The sequence below is a fragment of the Bubalus bubalis genome, chromosome 18, assembly GCF_019923935.1.
Source record: "Bubalus bubalis isolate 160015118507 breed Murrah chromosome 18, NDDB_SH_1, whole genome shotgun sequence".
NCBI classification, from domain to species: domain Eukaryota; kingdom Metazoa; phylum Chordata; class Mammalia; order Artiodactyla; family Bovidae; genus Bubalus; species Bubalus bubalis.
In genome coordinates this window covers 33,955,993-33,972,196 of record NC_059174.1, presented here as the reverse complement: position 1 = coordinate 33,972,196, position 16,204 = coordinate 33,955,993, and the positions used below count along the sequence as shown (strand labels likewise).

The 16,204-nt window shown below is 46.1% G+C and overlaps 1 protein-coding gene and 1 non-coding gene across 9 annotated transcripts in view; one reads left to right on the top strand and one right to left on the bottom strand.

Annotated features, from left to right (window-relative positions):
- Positions 1 to 16,204, top strand: part of CMTM4 (CKLF like MARVEL transmembrane domain containing 4) — a 79,100-nt gene that overhangs the window by 48,987 nt on the left and 13,909 nt on the right. For 7 of the 8 annotated variants that reach the window (XM_044931995.1, XM_025268790.2, XM_044931996.2 and 4 more), the window contains exon 2: positions 13,476 to 13,652. In XM_044931995.1, coding sequence (XP_044787930.1) covers positions 13,476 to 13,652 — 177 coding nt within the window. Of the gene's footprint in view, positions 1 to 9,578; positions 9,754 to 13,475; positions 13,653 to 16,204 lie in introns of all 8 variants that reach the window. The other variant, XM_044931998.1, reaches the window with a different exon arrangement.
- On the bottom strand, positions 671 to 743 carry TRNAG-CCC. The gene has a single exon. It is a non-coding gene; the product is annotated as a tRNA-Gly (tRNA).

The window sequence follows — 16,204 nt, the reverse complement described above, 5'->3', positions numbered from 1 at the left end:
GCTGTCCTGTTCTTCACATCTGTTGAGGTGGTTTGTCAGAGATGTTGGGGTAGGAGGTGCCCAGGAATTAAAGCAAGGAGAGGAAGGAAAAGTGGGGGGGAAGGTTTTGCTTTTTTGAATCGCGTTGGTGATGTGACACTGCTTCCCAGGATTTCAGCTTCACCCATGAAGCTAGGACACCAGAAAGGAAGGGGGCAGAGAAAGCCCAGACGCCAGCAGCATCTAAACATCTTCAGATGTGTATGGTTTGAAGGGCTTGTTTCCTGTGTCTTCTACACGCGCATCGTTTTCACTCCATTACTGATTCACATGGTCTGAAAACGCAGCTTTGGGGGAAGGGTAGCTTTTGCAGTAAACTGTTGTGGGCATTCTTTTGGCAGGAAAGATGCTGACCGTCCTGTGGTTTTCTGAAATCATGTGCAATTATATCATCAACCACATTTTCTAGACTTTTTTTTTTTTTAAAAAAGGCAAGGAAATGTTTTTGCATTTCATTGGATAATATTGTTTGCATGCTCTCAGTCACTGAATGTCCCCATAGAAGCCTGTTTTATTTTTTATTTTTATTTTTTAATGTATCTGTTTATTTGGCTGTGCCGGGTCTTAGTTGCAATATGTGAGATCTTTAGTTTTGGCATGTGGAGTCTTAGTTGTGGCATGTGGGATCTAGTTCCCTGACCAGGGATTGAACCTGGGTCCCCTGCATTGGGAGCACGGAGTCTTAGCCACTGGACCACCAGGGAAGCCCCAAAAGCCTGTTTTAATTGGTCTGAAACTGATAAACTGTGGCCAGACATTGCCAACAAATAACGTGTGGGTTTAGTATGTGTGCCCTAGAGCTCACGCTGTTTTACGTATAATAATTTATGGTAAAGGTAAGAGTCTTGCCAGAAAAAGAAATGGAAATGCAGTCTGCTGAGTTTGGCTCTTAACTTACATATGGGTTTAGGATTCCAAAATAGCAAACTTATTTACACAATAGAACCCAGCTTGAACAACAGGTCAGAGTACTGGCTGGAGTCAGCCTTGTGACATGGGCCAGCTTCAGGCCAACCAACAGACAGCTTTCTGGAGCAGCAGCAGCCTGAACCCTTCTGTCCTCTGAAAACAAAGCCCTCGGAGGTTCGAACGAAGCAAGCACAGCCTGGAGCGCCCCTGGTAGAGCTGGCCTCCCAGTCCCTGCTTTTCTTCTGACTGCCTTGAGCCCTCAGCAGCCTCCCCGCTTTTGTCTTCATCTCTCCCTTTCTTCTCAACAGTCAGAAACTTATTTGCCTTGGCCCCCTTGGCTCCCTTGCTTAACTACTGCCCAATTCGTGTTCCCTGCCAGGCTGGGTGCCTTTAGCTCCTGGGGGCGTCCCTGCCTTTCCCAAGCAGATAGTTTCCTTTTAATTTCTGCATCTCTCAGGTCTGTAGCTTGGACATTGTTTAGCTGGAGAAAAATAATGGAACCAGAGATCATGGGGAAAAAGCATTGATTGCAGGTTAAATAATTTACACCTGTAATGAGCTCCTTTCTTTCGGAACCAAAATGTGTTTGCTTGTGGCTCTATTGTCTCAGGGGAAGGAGGGTTATCTTTTAACTCATGGGATGGATGCTCCTTGAGTGGAGCAACTCAGGGATTATTTTTCTTAGAAAAATTGAGATGTTGCTGTCATTAGATCCCTTTGAGTAATCGAGCTGTGTGTTTTGTCAGAGACTCTCATGACTCTGGCTCTTGGTGTCTCCTACTGTGTTCCTTGAAGAGAAATTATGCACAGATGCCTTTTCCCGTGGCCTAGGGTGTAGGGAGGTTCTGGACCCTGGATAAGTCCACCATTAGGCATCTGGGGGAGAAGAATGAGGTATGTGGAGAAACCAGCTCTGGGCCCTGGGACAGAGCTTCTGGGTACCGCTGGCTTCATGGGGAGGCATGAGTATCAGAGATGACAAACGGGGCTTCCCTGGTGGTCCAGTGGCTAAGACTCTGAACTCCCATGCAGGGGGTGCAGGTTCAGTCCCTGGGCAGGGAACAACTACCGCCTGTATGCCGAAACTAAAGCCTGGCACAGCCAAGTAAATATTTAAAGGAGAGAGAGATGACAAATGGACGTGCCCAGCGTGAGGCCTGAGAACACCCTCGTCACATTATTGATGCTGCCTAAATGCAGGCCACTGCTTTCTGAAGCACTGCTACTGCACAGCTAACTTGTCGAGACCCTTTGCAGACCGTGCCGCAGGGCTCCTGACCTGAGAGCTTGCTTATGCTTTAGGGTGATCTGTCGTTTGGCCTGCTATGGAGCAGCTTAAATTCCCTGGTCTCCAGACTCAGAAAGATGGAAGGGAAAGACCTGCTGTGCCTTTTCTGCAGTTCTGGTCTCAGGGACCCCATCTGAGCATCCGCTGAGGGTGGTTAGAATGGAACTGCTTCTTGAAGTGCGGTGGCATTTTAACAACTTACCTGTTGGATCTCTGTGACTAAATGCCAAACGTGCTCATCTTTCAGATATTTTTTTCAGTACTGGTGGGAAGTTGTTGTTGTTATTTAGTCATTAAGTTATGTCTGACACTTTTGCTACCCCATGGACTGTAACCCATCAGGCTTCTCTGTCCATGGGATTTTCCAGGCAAGAATACTGGAGTGGGTTGCCATTCCCTTCTCCAGGGGATCTTCCCAATCCAGGGATTGAACCCACATCTGTACTGCAGGCTGATTCTTTACCACTGAGCCATCTGGGTAGCCCCACAGGTGGGAAAAGAGATATTTTAATTTTGAACGTGCCAGAGTTGATTAGAGCTTGGTCTGATTCTGAAGGTACTTTGAACCCTGCTCGTGCGTGTGTGTGTGTATCAGTTAACAGGTCCTTGGTTGTTGCTACCCTGATGAGTAAATGAGCTTCTGTGTTTTACTCTGTGCATTTAATTAATTTAATTGGAGGATAATTACTTTACAATATTGTGATGATTTTTGCCATATATCAACATGAATCAGTGACAGGCATGCATGTGTCCCCTTCATTCTGAACCCCCCTCCCACCACCCTCACCACCCTGTCCCTCTAGGTAGATTACTCTGTGCATTTAAATTGTGTTTGACCTGACAAAGCTGGATACTGACCAGCACTCCCTTTTTGTGTTTCCCAAATTCATTTCCCTCTAAACACTGCTCTGTAGTGTTAATAGGCATCCTGAGAAATAAAAACATTTTTTGTTCAGGTCATGCAGTCCACGTGTCAGATGAAGGTAAACAGGTTTTTGACTGTGAGGCTTTTTAGAAAGGTTAACATGCCCGTGTGTTCTGAGGACCCCAAGACCAGGAAGGATGTCATTATGATGGAAACAGCATGGAGCTTAGCTGGGAAAACCCGAGGCTGGGTGGCTGTGGCGGCCGCAGCCAAGCCTGTGTGAATTCAGGACTGCTGCTCTGTAACTGGAAGAGTCACCCTGCAGGAGTTGTTTTCAGACTTAAAATAATTTTTTTTTTTTAAAAAGCACAACAGAAATATTTTCCCAATGCATAAGCCAGACTGATGATTTGCAAACTGTGCTTCCTGGAGCGTTGGGCCAGGAGACTATTAACAGGTGTTCGGGGGAATTCCCTGGCAGTCTGGTTGCTGCTGCTACTGCTAAGTCGCTTCAGTCGTGTCCGACTCTGTGCGACCCCATAGACGGCAGCCCACCAGGCCCTGCCGTCCCTGGGACTCTCCAGGCAAGAACACTGGAGTGGGTTGCCATTTTCTCCTCCAATGCATGAAAGTGAAAAGTGAAAGTGAAGTCGCTCAGTCGTGTCCAACTCTTAGCGACCCCATGGACTGCAGCCTACCAGGTTCCTCTGTCCATGGGATTTTCCAGGCAAGAGTACTGGAGTGGGGTGCCACAGTCTGGTTAGGACTCCCCATTTCCACTGTTGAGGGCACGGGTTCCATTCCTGGTTGAAGAACTAAGATATCCTGGAACTAAGATCCCACAAACTACACAGCGTGGCCAAAAAATAAAAATAAAAACAGGTGTTCTGTTCTTTGAACAGAAGAGTTTAGGAACCACTAAAACAAAGGTACTTGGGTGAGGGGCTAGGTTCTGTGCCTACACTGTACCTCACCCCCAGCTAAGGAATCCAGTGTGGAAGCGAGGCACCACCAGACACAAGCATTCACTGACTCTGCTGCTCTCCAGGAAACCTTCTAGAGCCTTCTGCTGGTCCCCAAGCTCTCAGCGATCCTCTGCCTTCCAAACCTCAACCCACACCCCCAACCCTTCCCCAAGCCCCTGGTACCTGGTTAGTTACCTGTCTGTGTATTTTGGGGTGTGGTGGCTGGGTTGGAACAGAGACTCTGAGCACAGCAAGCCCCCAGGTGCCACTGAGCTATCAGGGTCAGTGAAGAAGCTGTTGACTGCATAGGAGCCACGCAGATTAATGTTGTTCCAGACATCTTCGAATGGAAAGTCATTTTTACACCTGGTGGTTTTTAAGACTCCTGAAAATTGTTTTTAAAAACTGTGACTTTTGCTTGCAGGTGTATTTTTAAATGAGCTCCATGAAATCCTTTGATAAACTGGTGATCATGGAAGGTTAGGATTTTGTCTAATCTTCCAAGATGCTTTCATAGATGCACAGGTACTGTTCGCTTAGGTGTGGGGGGGAGGGTCCTTGCCATCCCATTGGTGAGAGTGTATGTGTGTGTGCATGCTAAGTTGCTTCAGTTGTGTCCGACCCTGTAGACTGTAGCCCGTCAGGCTCCCCTGTCATGAAGATTCTCCAGGCAAGAACACTGGAGTAGGTTGCTATGCCCTCCTCCAGTGGATCTTCCTGACCTACGGATCAAACCTGCATCTCTGTCTCCATCATTGGCAGGCGGGTTCTTTACCACTAGCGCCACCTGGGTAGCCCAGGCTGCCTTTTTCCTTTTTTTTTTAAATGAAACGAGCAATATTATGTTGGTTTCAGGTGTACAACAAAGTATAAGATTCAGATGTATATATATATACATGCTGGGGCTGCTGCTGCTTAGTCGCTTCTGTGCGACCCCATAGACGGCAGCCCACCAGGCTCCCCTGTCCCTGGGATTCTCAAGGCAAGAACACTAGAGTAGGTTGCCATTTCCTTCTCCAATGCATAAGAGTGAAAAGTTAAAGTGAAGTCGCTCAGTCGTGTCCGACTCTCAGCGACCCCATGGACTGTAGCCCACCAGGCTCCTCCATCCATGGGATTTTCCAGGCAAGAGTACTGGAGTGGGGTGCCATTGCCTTCTCCGATACATAAGCATATGTTAGGCCTTGGAAATGATGAACTTTTCTGATAAAGAAATGGGACTGATGTGGATTTTGGAGGGTGACTTTCATTTTCCATTCGGGTGTATAATATCATTTTAAAATATTCATGACTAATTTCAAAACAAATAAATGATTCTTAGAAGTCACTAAAACGTAACTCATAATAAATATGGATGTTTCCCCAATGTGTTTATACATAAAAGTATTTGATTTTTAAAATAAAACCACACATATTCATTGTAGAAATTTTGGAAAGCCTAAATTAAAAAAAAAATCCACAATCCTGCCACATAGATGGATCCCTGAAATTCCAAATGTTTTATACTTTTCTTTGTTTTGAAAAAATTTAAGTAATATAGTCAATATCTTTACCTTAACAGTCTGTTGTGAATTGATTTTTAGGGAATTCCTTGGAGGTTCAGGGATTAGGACTCTGAGCTTCCAGTGCAGGGGCCTGGGTTCCATCCCTGGTCAGGGAACTAAGATCCTACAAGCTGTACAGCCAAAAAAAAAAAAAAAAAAAATCGGTAAAACCATTTGAATCTGGTATTTTCAAGAGTGAGTGGTGTAGTAATATATCTATCCTGCAAAAATTTTCATTGTAGTAAATACCCAAGATCTGTTATGCAGATTTAACTTTATGCCAAGGTGCCCTTTTTAGTCAGTATGAGCTCGAGTATGCCATAGTAACAAACAAACCTAAAATCTCCATGGCTTAGGACAAGGGAGGTTTCCTTCTCCCCTGCGTCATGCGCTCATCTCAGGTCAGTGGGAAGCTGGCTGCCCATCAGCCTCACTCAGAGGCCACCCCCACCAGAAACACTACTGGCCAGCTGGAGGAGGAGCACCATGAAGTTCCTCTCAGTTCCTGAAGGAAGCCAGAGGCAACAAGTGTCTCGTCCACTCACCTTTCTTTGCCCAAACTCAGAAGCAGAGCCAAGTTTTGAGAGGCTTGAGACTCATGATTTTGGAGACCCACTCTTAAGGAAAAAGATTTAGAATTAACAATATAAAACTAGGTACAATAGTATTTAAGAATGAGAAGCACACAAAATTACAAATTTTAGAAGTATTTTCCTTCTGTTTTTATTTTGGCCTCCACTAAGATATGGAGAAGGCAATAGCACCCCACTCCAGTACTCTTGCCTGGGAAATCCCATGGACGGAGGAGCCTGGTAGGCTGCAGTCCATGGGGTCGCTAAGAGTCGGACACAACTGAGCGACTTCACTTTCACTTTTCACTTTCATGCATTGGAGAAGGAAATGGCAACCCACTCCAGTGTTCTTGCCTGGAGAATCCCAGGGACAGGGGAGCCTGGTGGGCTGCCATCTATGGGGTCGCACAGAGTTGGACATGACTGAAACAACTTAGCAGCCACTAAGATAGATGGTATTTGAATGTTAGTATGATCAGTTAATTTTGAAAAAGTGCACAAAAATTGGCCTGAAGTTTAGGAGGACATCAGAGCAATCTGGGGCTTCCCAGGTGGCACTAGTCGTAAAGAATTCACCTGCCAATGCAGGAGATTCAAGAGACACGGGTTCGATCCCTGGGTTGGGAAGATCCCCTGGAGAACCCACTCCAGTATTCTTGCCGGGAGGATCCCATGGACAGAGAGCCTGGCATGTTATAGTCCATGGGGTGGCAAAGAGCTGGATACGACTGAGGGACATAGCACACACTGGCCAATTCAGGTTTTAGTTTGCCCATTCCCTTGTGTCGGGTGATGTCATTACACAATCAATATGCTCTTATACTGCATACATCAACTTATTGGTGGGTGTGTGTAGGAGGCTGTCATCGGAACATTTGTCTCTTCAGGCTGTTGCTATGCGTTGGAGGCAACTTTGTGTGTCATTTTATTTGGGACTGTCAGACTTTGTTGGAGAAGGCGATGGCACCCCACTCCAGTACTCTTGCCTGGAAAATCCCATGGACGGAGGAGCCTGGTGGGCTGCAGTCCATGGGGTCGCGAAGAGTCAGACACGACTGAGCGACTTCCCTTTCACTTTTCACTCTTATGCATTGGAGAAGGAAATGGTAACCCACTCCAGTGTTCTTGCCTGGAGAATCCCAGGGACGGAGGAGCCTGGTGGGCTGCCGTCTATGGGGTCACACAGAGTCAGACACAACTGAAGTGACTTAGCAGCAGCAGCAGTCAGGCTTTGTCAGTTCAAGATTTGTCAGATACTTTATGATGTGCTCTGATACACTGGCTACATAAATTATATTAATCTCCCACACATAGCTATTTTCCCTTTATAGTACTGCTGCAGGTTTCTGCCCTATGAATCCCGGAATTCTCATAAGTTCTATTTCATGTGATTCCCACCAAAATGGGAGGAAAGGTACAGTGTGTTTATAATTGGATACTGTGCATTATGGGGTATATCCCTGTTGGGAAATACCTTCCATTTAGGCACCAATGAAAAGAGAATTGTCCACTGACGACTGTTTCACGCATTTGATGATCTGAAGAATTCTCCTGCTAAAAAATTCTAGCTCTGGCCCCTTATGATTCAAACCCTTTCTTCCTTCACCACTCAGACAATTCTAGTTTGGCAAGGAAGGGCATGTTGATCTTGTGAATTTTAAGGCCTGTTTCTTCATCATAATGTCAAATCAGCGCATATCTGGAGGCCATTCCTACAGAGGGACGACTACAGTGGCTGTACGTGGAAGCAACCGCTAGAGCCAAATTCAGTCTCTTTCACTCAGCTTCCAGTTAACCGACTCCCCGACTTGCCCACTGTTACTCCATCACCACTGGCAAAAGGCTTTGTAATGGATAGGAAGTTGAGGCACAAGCTTCATCATCCTGGAGATAAATTCGCCCTGGGAAACTCGGCCCCAGTCTCCAACCCTTCCGTGAGCCCGGAAGTCAGAGGACGGGCTGTTCTGTGAACCTGCTGTTGTTAGCACAGTGCTCCAGAAGGCTCCTGATGGTTTTCACTCCCACCAGTAGCAACAGGGGGTTATGAATTTTTAAAAAGCTTTATGTCATCCTAATCAGCCAGCTGTTTGCCCCCCCATCCATGGTTTTTGATGTTGCCAGTCATAATTAGCCATAGTTGTAGAAATTTGACAGCCTTTTTTGTTTTTTAATTTATTTTAATTGGAGGCCAATTACTTTACAATATCGTGATGGTTTTTTGCCCGTGTATGTGCCCCTCCCTCCTGAACCCCGTCGCCATCCCATCCCTTCAGGTTGTTACAGAGCGCTGACAAGCTTTTAGTATCAGCACCTTTCAAGCATGCACATATTTGCTCCTGAGCAGTTGGTAGGTGCTACACAGAACGGACTCTCTCCAGGGTGCGCCTGTGACCTCCTGGTGAGCAACTGCAGTGGCTCTCCCTTATTCACACCTTTTTGAACATCTCTGTACAGTTTACATGTGTCTTTGTCTACTGCAGAATTGTTATAAGCTGAATTACTTTTGATTCTGTAGGTGCTTCGAAGTTGTTGGCTTCCAGTATAACTTTGAGTCCCTGTTTTCTTTCTTTTTAGCCATGCCACACAGCATATGGGATCTTAGTTCCCCAACCAGGAATCGATCCCATGCCTCCTGCAGTGGAAGTGTGGAGTCTTAACCACTGGACTACCTGAGTCTCTGTTTTCTTATTGGCTATCAGATAGGTTTTACTTCAACAGTGATTGTTAGATTTGACTGTGCTGGAGGAAATTTGACATTTGCTGTACCAAAAGGCAGGCAAAAAAAAAAGGATTCTCCTTAGTAAAATTTATGGTCAGTTCATTTATGAGAAAGGGGGCAAGAATATACAATAGAGAAAAGACAGTCTCTTCAATAAGTGGTGCTGGGAAAACTGGACAGCTTTGTGTAAAAGAATGAAAATAGAACATTCTCTAACACCATATACAAAAATTTAAAAATTGGATTGAAGACCTGAATGTAAGACCATAAAACTCCTAGAAGAAAACATAGGCAGAACACTCTTTGACACATGTGGGATCTAAAATATAACACTAATGAACTTATCAATGTATAAGACAGAAACAGACTCATAGACATAGAGAATAGACTTGTGGTTGCCAAGGGGGAGAGGGGATGGGAGAAGTACAGATTGGGAGTGTGGGATTAGCGGATACAAACTATTATATATAGAATGGATAAACGATAAGGTCCCACATGCCTGCTTCTGCCACTGCTTAGTCCCTTCAGTCCGTCTCTGTCGACCCTGTGGACTGTAGCCCGCCAGGCTCCTTTGTCCGTGGGGATTCTCCAGGCAAGAGTACTCGAATGGGTTGCCATGCCCTCTTCCAGGGCCTCTTCCCAATTCAGGAATCAAACCCCAGTCTTCTGCATTGCAGGCGGAGTCTTTACCATCTGAGCCACCAGAGAAGCCCCAACATGCCAAGGAGCAACTAAGCCCCAGCACCGCAAGAAAAGATTGACAAGTCACAACTGAGACCCAACACAGCCAAAGTTTTTAAAACAGTGTACAGTTTATGTTAGAGTATTACAAAACCACCTAAACACCTATCAGTGGGTATTAGTGTATGTCTATAGTTGTGTATATGTGTGTATTTATGTCTAACTCTGATTTGGAATAATGCAATATGTATTTGGTCTTCATTCCATTTCTGGCACAGAGCTCTTAAAACTCGTGGAATTTCCTAAGTGATATGAGGTGTTTGGTATCTATATTTTTTATATTTACAACAAATCTCAGCCACACCTGGGTTTGTGTTAAATGAGATGATTTTTGGAAAGCTCCTAAGGATGGGGGCTGATTGCCAAGGGAAGCAACCAGGTGATAAGAGAGTTGGAACTTTTAACCTTACCTGCCGACTTCTGGAAAGGGAAGGGGACTCCAGATTAAACTCTATAAAAACTCTTGAACAGGATTGATCATCCACATTGGTTAGCCAAAGCACATCCAAGTGCTGGGGGTGGGTGCACTTCAAATTCCAGGGAGACAGAGGTTCCTGTAATTGAGACCCTTCTGGACTTTGCCTCGTGTATCTCTATCTGACTCTTCAATTGTATCCTTTAATAACTTTATAATAAACTAAAGTGAACTTTGTAGTAAATCTAGAACCTTCTCATAGAGGCCTTCCATGGTCACTCTGCCTAAAATTTCCAACATCCTTGTCCTAGTTACATTTCATCTTCCTTCCCTGCTTTGATTTTTCTCCTTTGTACTTATCACTGTCTAATATGCTACATTTTAAAATTTAATTAAAACTCTTCATTAGCATATGAGCTAAAGAACAGGGAATTTTGTCTGTTCTGTGCACTCCTGTGTTGAGTGGCCTATCTGATTTGCATATTCTTGAAACCATTTTTATTTTAATATGTAAGAATGTAGGTGTTACCTTCCCACACAAATATGGTTGAAGTTAGCATACCAGAAACATTTGTAACTCATCAGTAGAGTGTATTATTTCTTGCCGAAGATTACTAGATCCAATTACAGGGGTTAAAAAAAAATTTTTGGAGTTTCCCTTATATAAACTACTTCTTTGTGAATTGATTGCAAGTCAGGCATGTAATTCAGATGGAGAATTAAAGTGTCTGGTTCTGTAGAGAGTTAGGAGAGCCATTAGGAGAAGCAGAAAGTGTGTGCTTAAAAGGCCCGTAATTGTAACGTGTTGTCTGTGAAGAAGGCTGAGCACTGAAGAATTGATGCTTTTGAACTGTGGTGTTGGAGAAGACTCTTGAGAGTCCCTTGGACTGCAAGGAGATCCAGCCAGTCCATCCTAAAGGAGATCAGTCCTGGGTGTTCTTTGGAAGGACTGATTCTAAAGCTGAAACTCCAATACTTTGGCCACCTCATGCGAAGAATTGACTCATTGGAAAAGACTCTGATGCTGGGAGGGATTAGGGGCAGGAGGAGAAGGGGACGACAGAGGATGAGATGGCTGGATGGCATCACCGACTTGATGGACATGAGTTTGGGTGAACTCTGGGAGTACGGAGGCCTGGCGTGCTGCGATTCATGGGGTTGCAAAGAGTCGGACACGACTGAGCGACTGAACTGAAATGAACTGAACTGACGTGGAAATATGGAAAGGCTACATATTGTTAAAAAGGCATGGAAAAAAGAGAGTCTCCCTTCCTTTCTTGTGGAGACTGATGAGTCTGTCTGGAATTGTTGCGGGGGGGAGGTTTGTAGAGGCTCCCTGAGCCCCCATTTACCTGCTTTGTGCAGATTCGTGTGCTTGGTGCCTTGGGAGTGAAGGGAGGTGGACTGGCCCCTGCCATCCAAGAGCTCAGGAGGCAGAGAGATGTGTAGTGGCAGGTATAAAAGATGGGATGCAACCGCAGACCAAGCTTTCCTGGGGAGGGTGGGATCAGTCATGTCTGGCGGGGAGAAGAAGTGACATCAGGGAGGGCAGGGGGAGGAGGTGAGCTGATCAAAGCATGAGTGGGACCCCTGGAGGAAAAGAAGGCCCCCAGAGTAGCCTGGGCCTTGTGTTCTCCCCACACTTCAGTCATCTGGGGATCTTGTCAAAAAGCAGATTCTGACTCTGGGGGTCAAGGAGGGGAGGCAGAGATTCTGCATTTTCATCTATAACAAGCTCCCTGGTGATGCTGATGTTGCTCATCTTGAGGACAGACCTGGGACCACAGAGCTGCTGGCCCATTTTTCCTCTACCTTGGAGGTGGATGTCAGCCTGGAAGCTCTGGCATAGGTTTGACAGGTGCTGGGTGGTGAGGAGCTGGGTTACAGAAGTAGGGTACAGGCCAGGAGCCCAAGACTGGTCTGGTTTTAGGTGTAAGACCACCTGACTTTTCCTTGATCACAGGGCCATTAAACTCAGTCCCTGGGCCTCCTCCTGTTCCCAAAATCTCGCTTTAAAAGTTGACCTGTGATTTTCATTGACACCTATTTGCCTTCACGATCTCTGATCTCTTAGGACATATTGCTAGTGTTACTTTGGTCCTTCAGAAAGAAAGTGTTTCTAACGTTGGTAGATTTTAAATGTTTTTATAAACTTCCCAGGCTGTCTCTTCATGATCAAATCCAATGATAAACTTAAAAAAAATTATTTATTTGGCTGCATCAGGTCTTAGCTGGGGCATGCAGGATCTTTGTGGCAACATACAAGATCTTTCGTTGCAGCATTTGGGCTCTCAAGTTGTGGCGCTCGGGCTTAGTTGTCCCAAGGTACGTGGGATCTTAGTTCCCCGACCAGGGGATGAGCTTGCCTCCCCCACATTGCAAGGTAGAATCATTCATTCATTTAGTGGTGCTGAGTCTTAGTTGTGGCACAGATGGTCTTAGTTGCATCATGTGGATTCTCATTCGGGCACCTCGACTCTCTAGTTGTGCTGCTCAGGCTTAATTGCTCTGCAGCAAATGGCATCTTAGTTCCCCAACCAAGGATTGAACCCTCGTCCCCAGCATTGCAAGGTGGATTCTTAACCGCTGGACCGCCAGGGAAGTCCCTCCAATGATAAACATTTTAAAAAGCATGGCCCATAAATTAATCGTAGTTGTTGTTCAGGCGCCAGGTCATGTCCAACTCTTTGTGACCCCGTGGACTACAGCATTCCAGTCCTCCCTGTCCCTCACTATCTCCCAGAGTTTGCTCAAACTCATGTCCATTGAGTTGGTGATGCTATACAACCATCTCATCCTCTGCCACCGATTTCTCCTTTCACACCTAATGATTTAATTAGGTGGGCCTTATTTTTGGGTAGGACTTCTACATGGAGGGGTTATACAAGTCCTTCTAAAGCTGTCTCAGTCAGCCTCATAGTCAGACCTCTCACAAGTCTCAGTCAGCCTGTGTGACATCAGCTGAACCAGAAGGGTAGTTGCAAATATCTTAACACGGACACCACCAGCACCCTGCCCTGTTAATGTTTGACATCACCCTGATAGAGACTGTAAGTGAGAAACGCGCATAGGTGGTGTCCACTTACTGGTGGCAGAGGCAGGACTAAAAACACTGTGAGCCTGCCCCTCTCTGCTTCCTCATGGGGGGCTGCACACACCAGCCTGGTGTCGGCCTCCTGTGGGGCCATGGTTGCTCACATGTGGAATTTAATCCTTTCATCAAGGCCCCTGTACCTATTCTTACGTAAGAATTGGATCAGGTCACATTCCTGTCCGTGATACTGCTGTCCCCAGGGGAAAACTCCGTGATTGTTGTGTGGTGGTGGCAGGTGAGTTTTATTTAAAGGTGGCAGGCACGTGTGTCCACAGATGTGTGCTAACCATACACGTACATGTGTGTTTGCAATTTTCTTCCCAGATCTTGGCCCTGATCGCATTCATCTGCATAGAGACCATCATGGAATGCTCCCCGTGTGAAGGCCTCTACTTTTTTGAGTTTGTGAGCTGCAGTGCGTTTGTGGTGACCGGAGTCTTGCTGATTCTGTTCAGTCTCAACCTTCACATGAGAATCCCCCAGATCAACTGGAACCTGACAGTGAGTTTTAAGTCATGTTCTCTGACTAGGAAAGGATCGAGTGCTCCATGGCTCCCAGGAAAATCAGAATCATTCCATGGCATGTTTGGTTCTGGTTCATTTTGATACATAAGTATTCCCTTGTAATGCAACTGTGAAATTTTAAATTTCCATCCTGGGTTGAATAACATGACTGCAGAATTAATGGGACCTTCACTAATGACAGAAACATAACGATTATTCTGACTTCTTTAAAAATGTCATTTCAATTTGGGGATCCTTTGAGACGATTGGTAATGTTGATACTTATAGAAAATGGGAAAGAGAGCATGGAATGAATATATTTGCATATTTTCACACTGGACCTGAAAGCCGTTTGCAAAAGTACTGATTCAGGAAGAGCTGAAAATATGAATGAAATTGCCATTAACTTGTGAAACCTAGGAATACTATTACTATTAAATTCAAAGCAGCTGGGAGGTCCCAGAGGGTTTGCTGGGTTGATCAGCGAGTCTTGAGGAAATGTGTCCTTTGCTCTCCATGCTTTGGGGCTCTTAACTGTGACAGCCTTACTCTCTGATCCGCACGGGAAGCTCAAGGCTGGTCACTCCCAGGCCCCCTTTCCTGGACTTGTGTTACTTGTCCCTGCTGTGCCAAGCGGAAAAGTGAACTTAACAACACTTTGTTTTCTTGATATTTCTTTGCAAATAAGCACGTGCAGGAACTCAAAGACAGCCAGTTCGGGAGACACAGCAGGCCCTATCAGGGCCTCCGGTTGTGGGGGAGGGGCTCTGAGCCCGCTTGCGCTCACGTGGGCTCCTCTGCTGCCAGCGGCGCTGGTGCTCGCAGCACTGGAGAGCGTGGCCTGGAGCGCTGGAACCGGGAGGAGGCAGCCTGGCTGGCCACCTTGCCTGGTGGGGCCACTCCCATGGTGTTCCAGCAGGGAGCCAAGAGGTGACCATCTTCCTGACAGAGTGCCGCCTGCGTCGTTCAGACCCTTTTAGGAAGAAAAATAAAAGGAGAACTGGGCTAGAAGTTGTCCATTGAAAAGTTGGTTTCATCCTGACATTGAAAAGGAAGAAATAAGCTCTAAAACCTCAAGATTTACTGGAGGCATTTCATCACAGTTTGTGGTGACAGGTTTTAGTGTCTCAGCTCTTTTTAAGATAAAGTCTATGTTAAAGAAAATGCTTCCAGTGTTGTGATCTAAATTGACTGTAATGAACAGGCAGTGCAAGAGTACCTCACAAACCTCCCCCAAACAGCATGCAGGCTCCATGGGGGCAAGGTCATCGTCATGGGGCAAGGTACATTGGAAACCCAGACCCCTAGAGTGTCTACTGCTGCTGCTGCTGCTAAGTTGCTTCAGTCGTGTCTGACTCTGTGCTACCCCATAGACGGCAGCCCACCAGGCTCCCCCGTCACTGGGATTCTCCAGGCAAGGAACACTGGAGTGGGTTGCCATTTCCTTCTCCAATGCCTGCAAGTGAAAAGTGAAACTGAAGTCGTTCAGTCGTGTCCGACTCTTAGCGACCCCATGGACTGCAGCCCACCAGGTTCCTCCACCCATGGCATTTTCTAGGCAGAGTACTGGAGTAGGTTGCCATTGCCTTCTTAGACACTCCGCTAGAGTGTCTAAGGCCAAAATAAATACCTTTGAGGGAGGCGCTGGGCTGGGCTGTGAATAAAACCACGCCAGAGATCCTGTTTGACAAAGAAGCAGCTACTAAGATGGTTAAGACCCAGGGGCTTTGAGTCAGGCCACCCTGTCTGTATTCAAGTCCGAGGTGGCTCTTAAGAGCTGTATATGACCCTGGGCAAGACACTTAGAGCCCCCAAGTGGAGATGATAGCGTTTTTCTTGCAGGGTTGTTTTAAGAATGAAATGAGACAAGTGTGTACAAAGGCTCCAAACCAGAGGGTGCTGCTGCCAGTGTGAGAAATAGTAACTTTACTGTGAGTCAGAGGCCATTGGTGTCTGTCAGCCACGTCATTCTCCTATAGACTTCACCAGCTTTGACTTCACACCCTGAATTCTGTCTTACCTACTTATTTGACAGCCATAAATTTGTTAGAAGACTTCATACCTCACTGTATTGTATAATATAGGCAGTTATAGCCATTTTCTTACAATAACTTCTGCTGCTGCTACTGCTAAGTCGCTTCAGTCGTGTCCGACTCTGTGCGACCCCATAGACGGCAGCCCATCAGGCTCCCCTGTCCCTGAGATTCTCCAGGCAAGAACACTGGAGTGGGTTGCCATTTCCTTCTCCATTGCATGAAAGTGAAAAGTGAAAGTGAAGTCGCTCAGTCATGTCCGACTCCCAGCGACCCCATGGACTGTAGCCCACCAGGCTCCTCTATCCATGGGATTTTCCAGGCAAGAGTACTGGAGTGGGGTGCCATTGCCTTCTCCGACAATAACTTCTAAGGGAGTGGAATCTGCAAAAATACTGAATCACTCTGCTGTACACCTGAAACTAATATTGTAAATCAACTATACTTCCATTTTTTTTTTAAAGAAAGAATCGCCAGGAATTCCCTGGCAGTCCACTGGGTAGGACTCTGCACTTT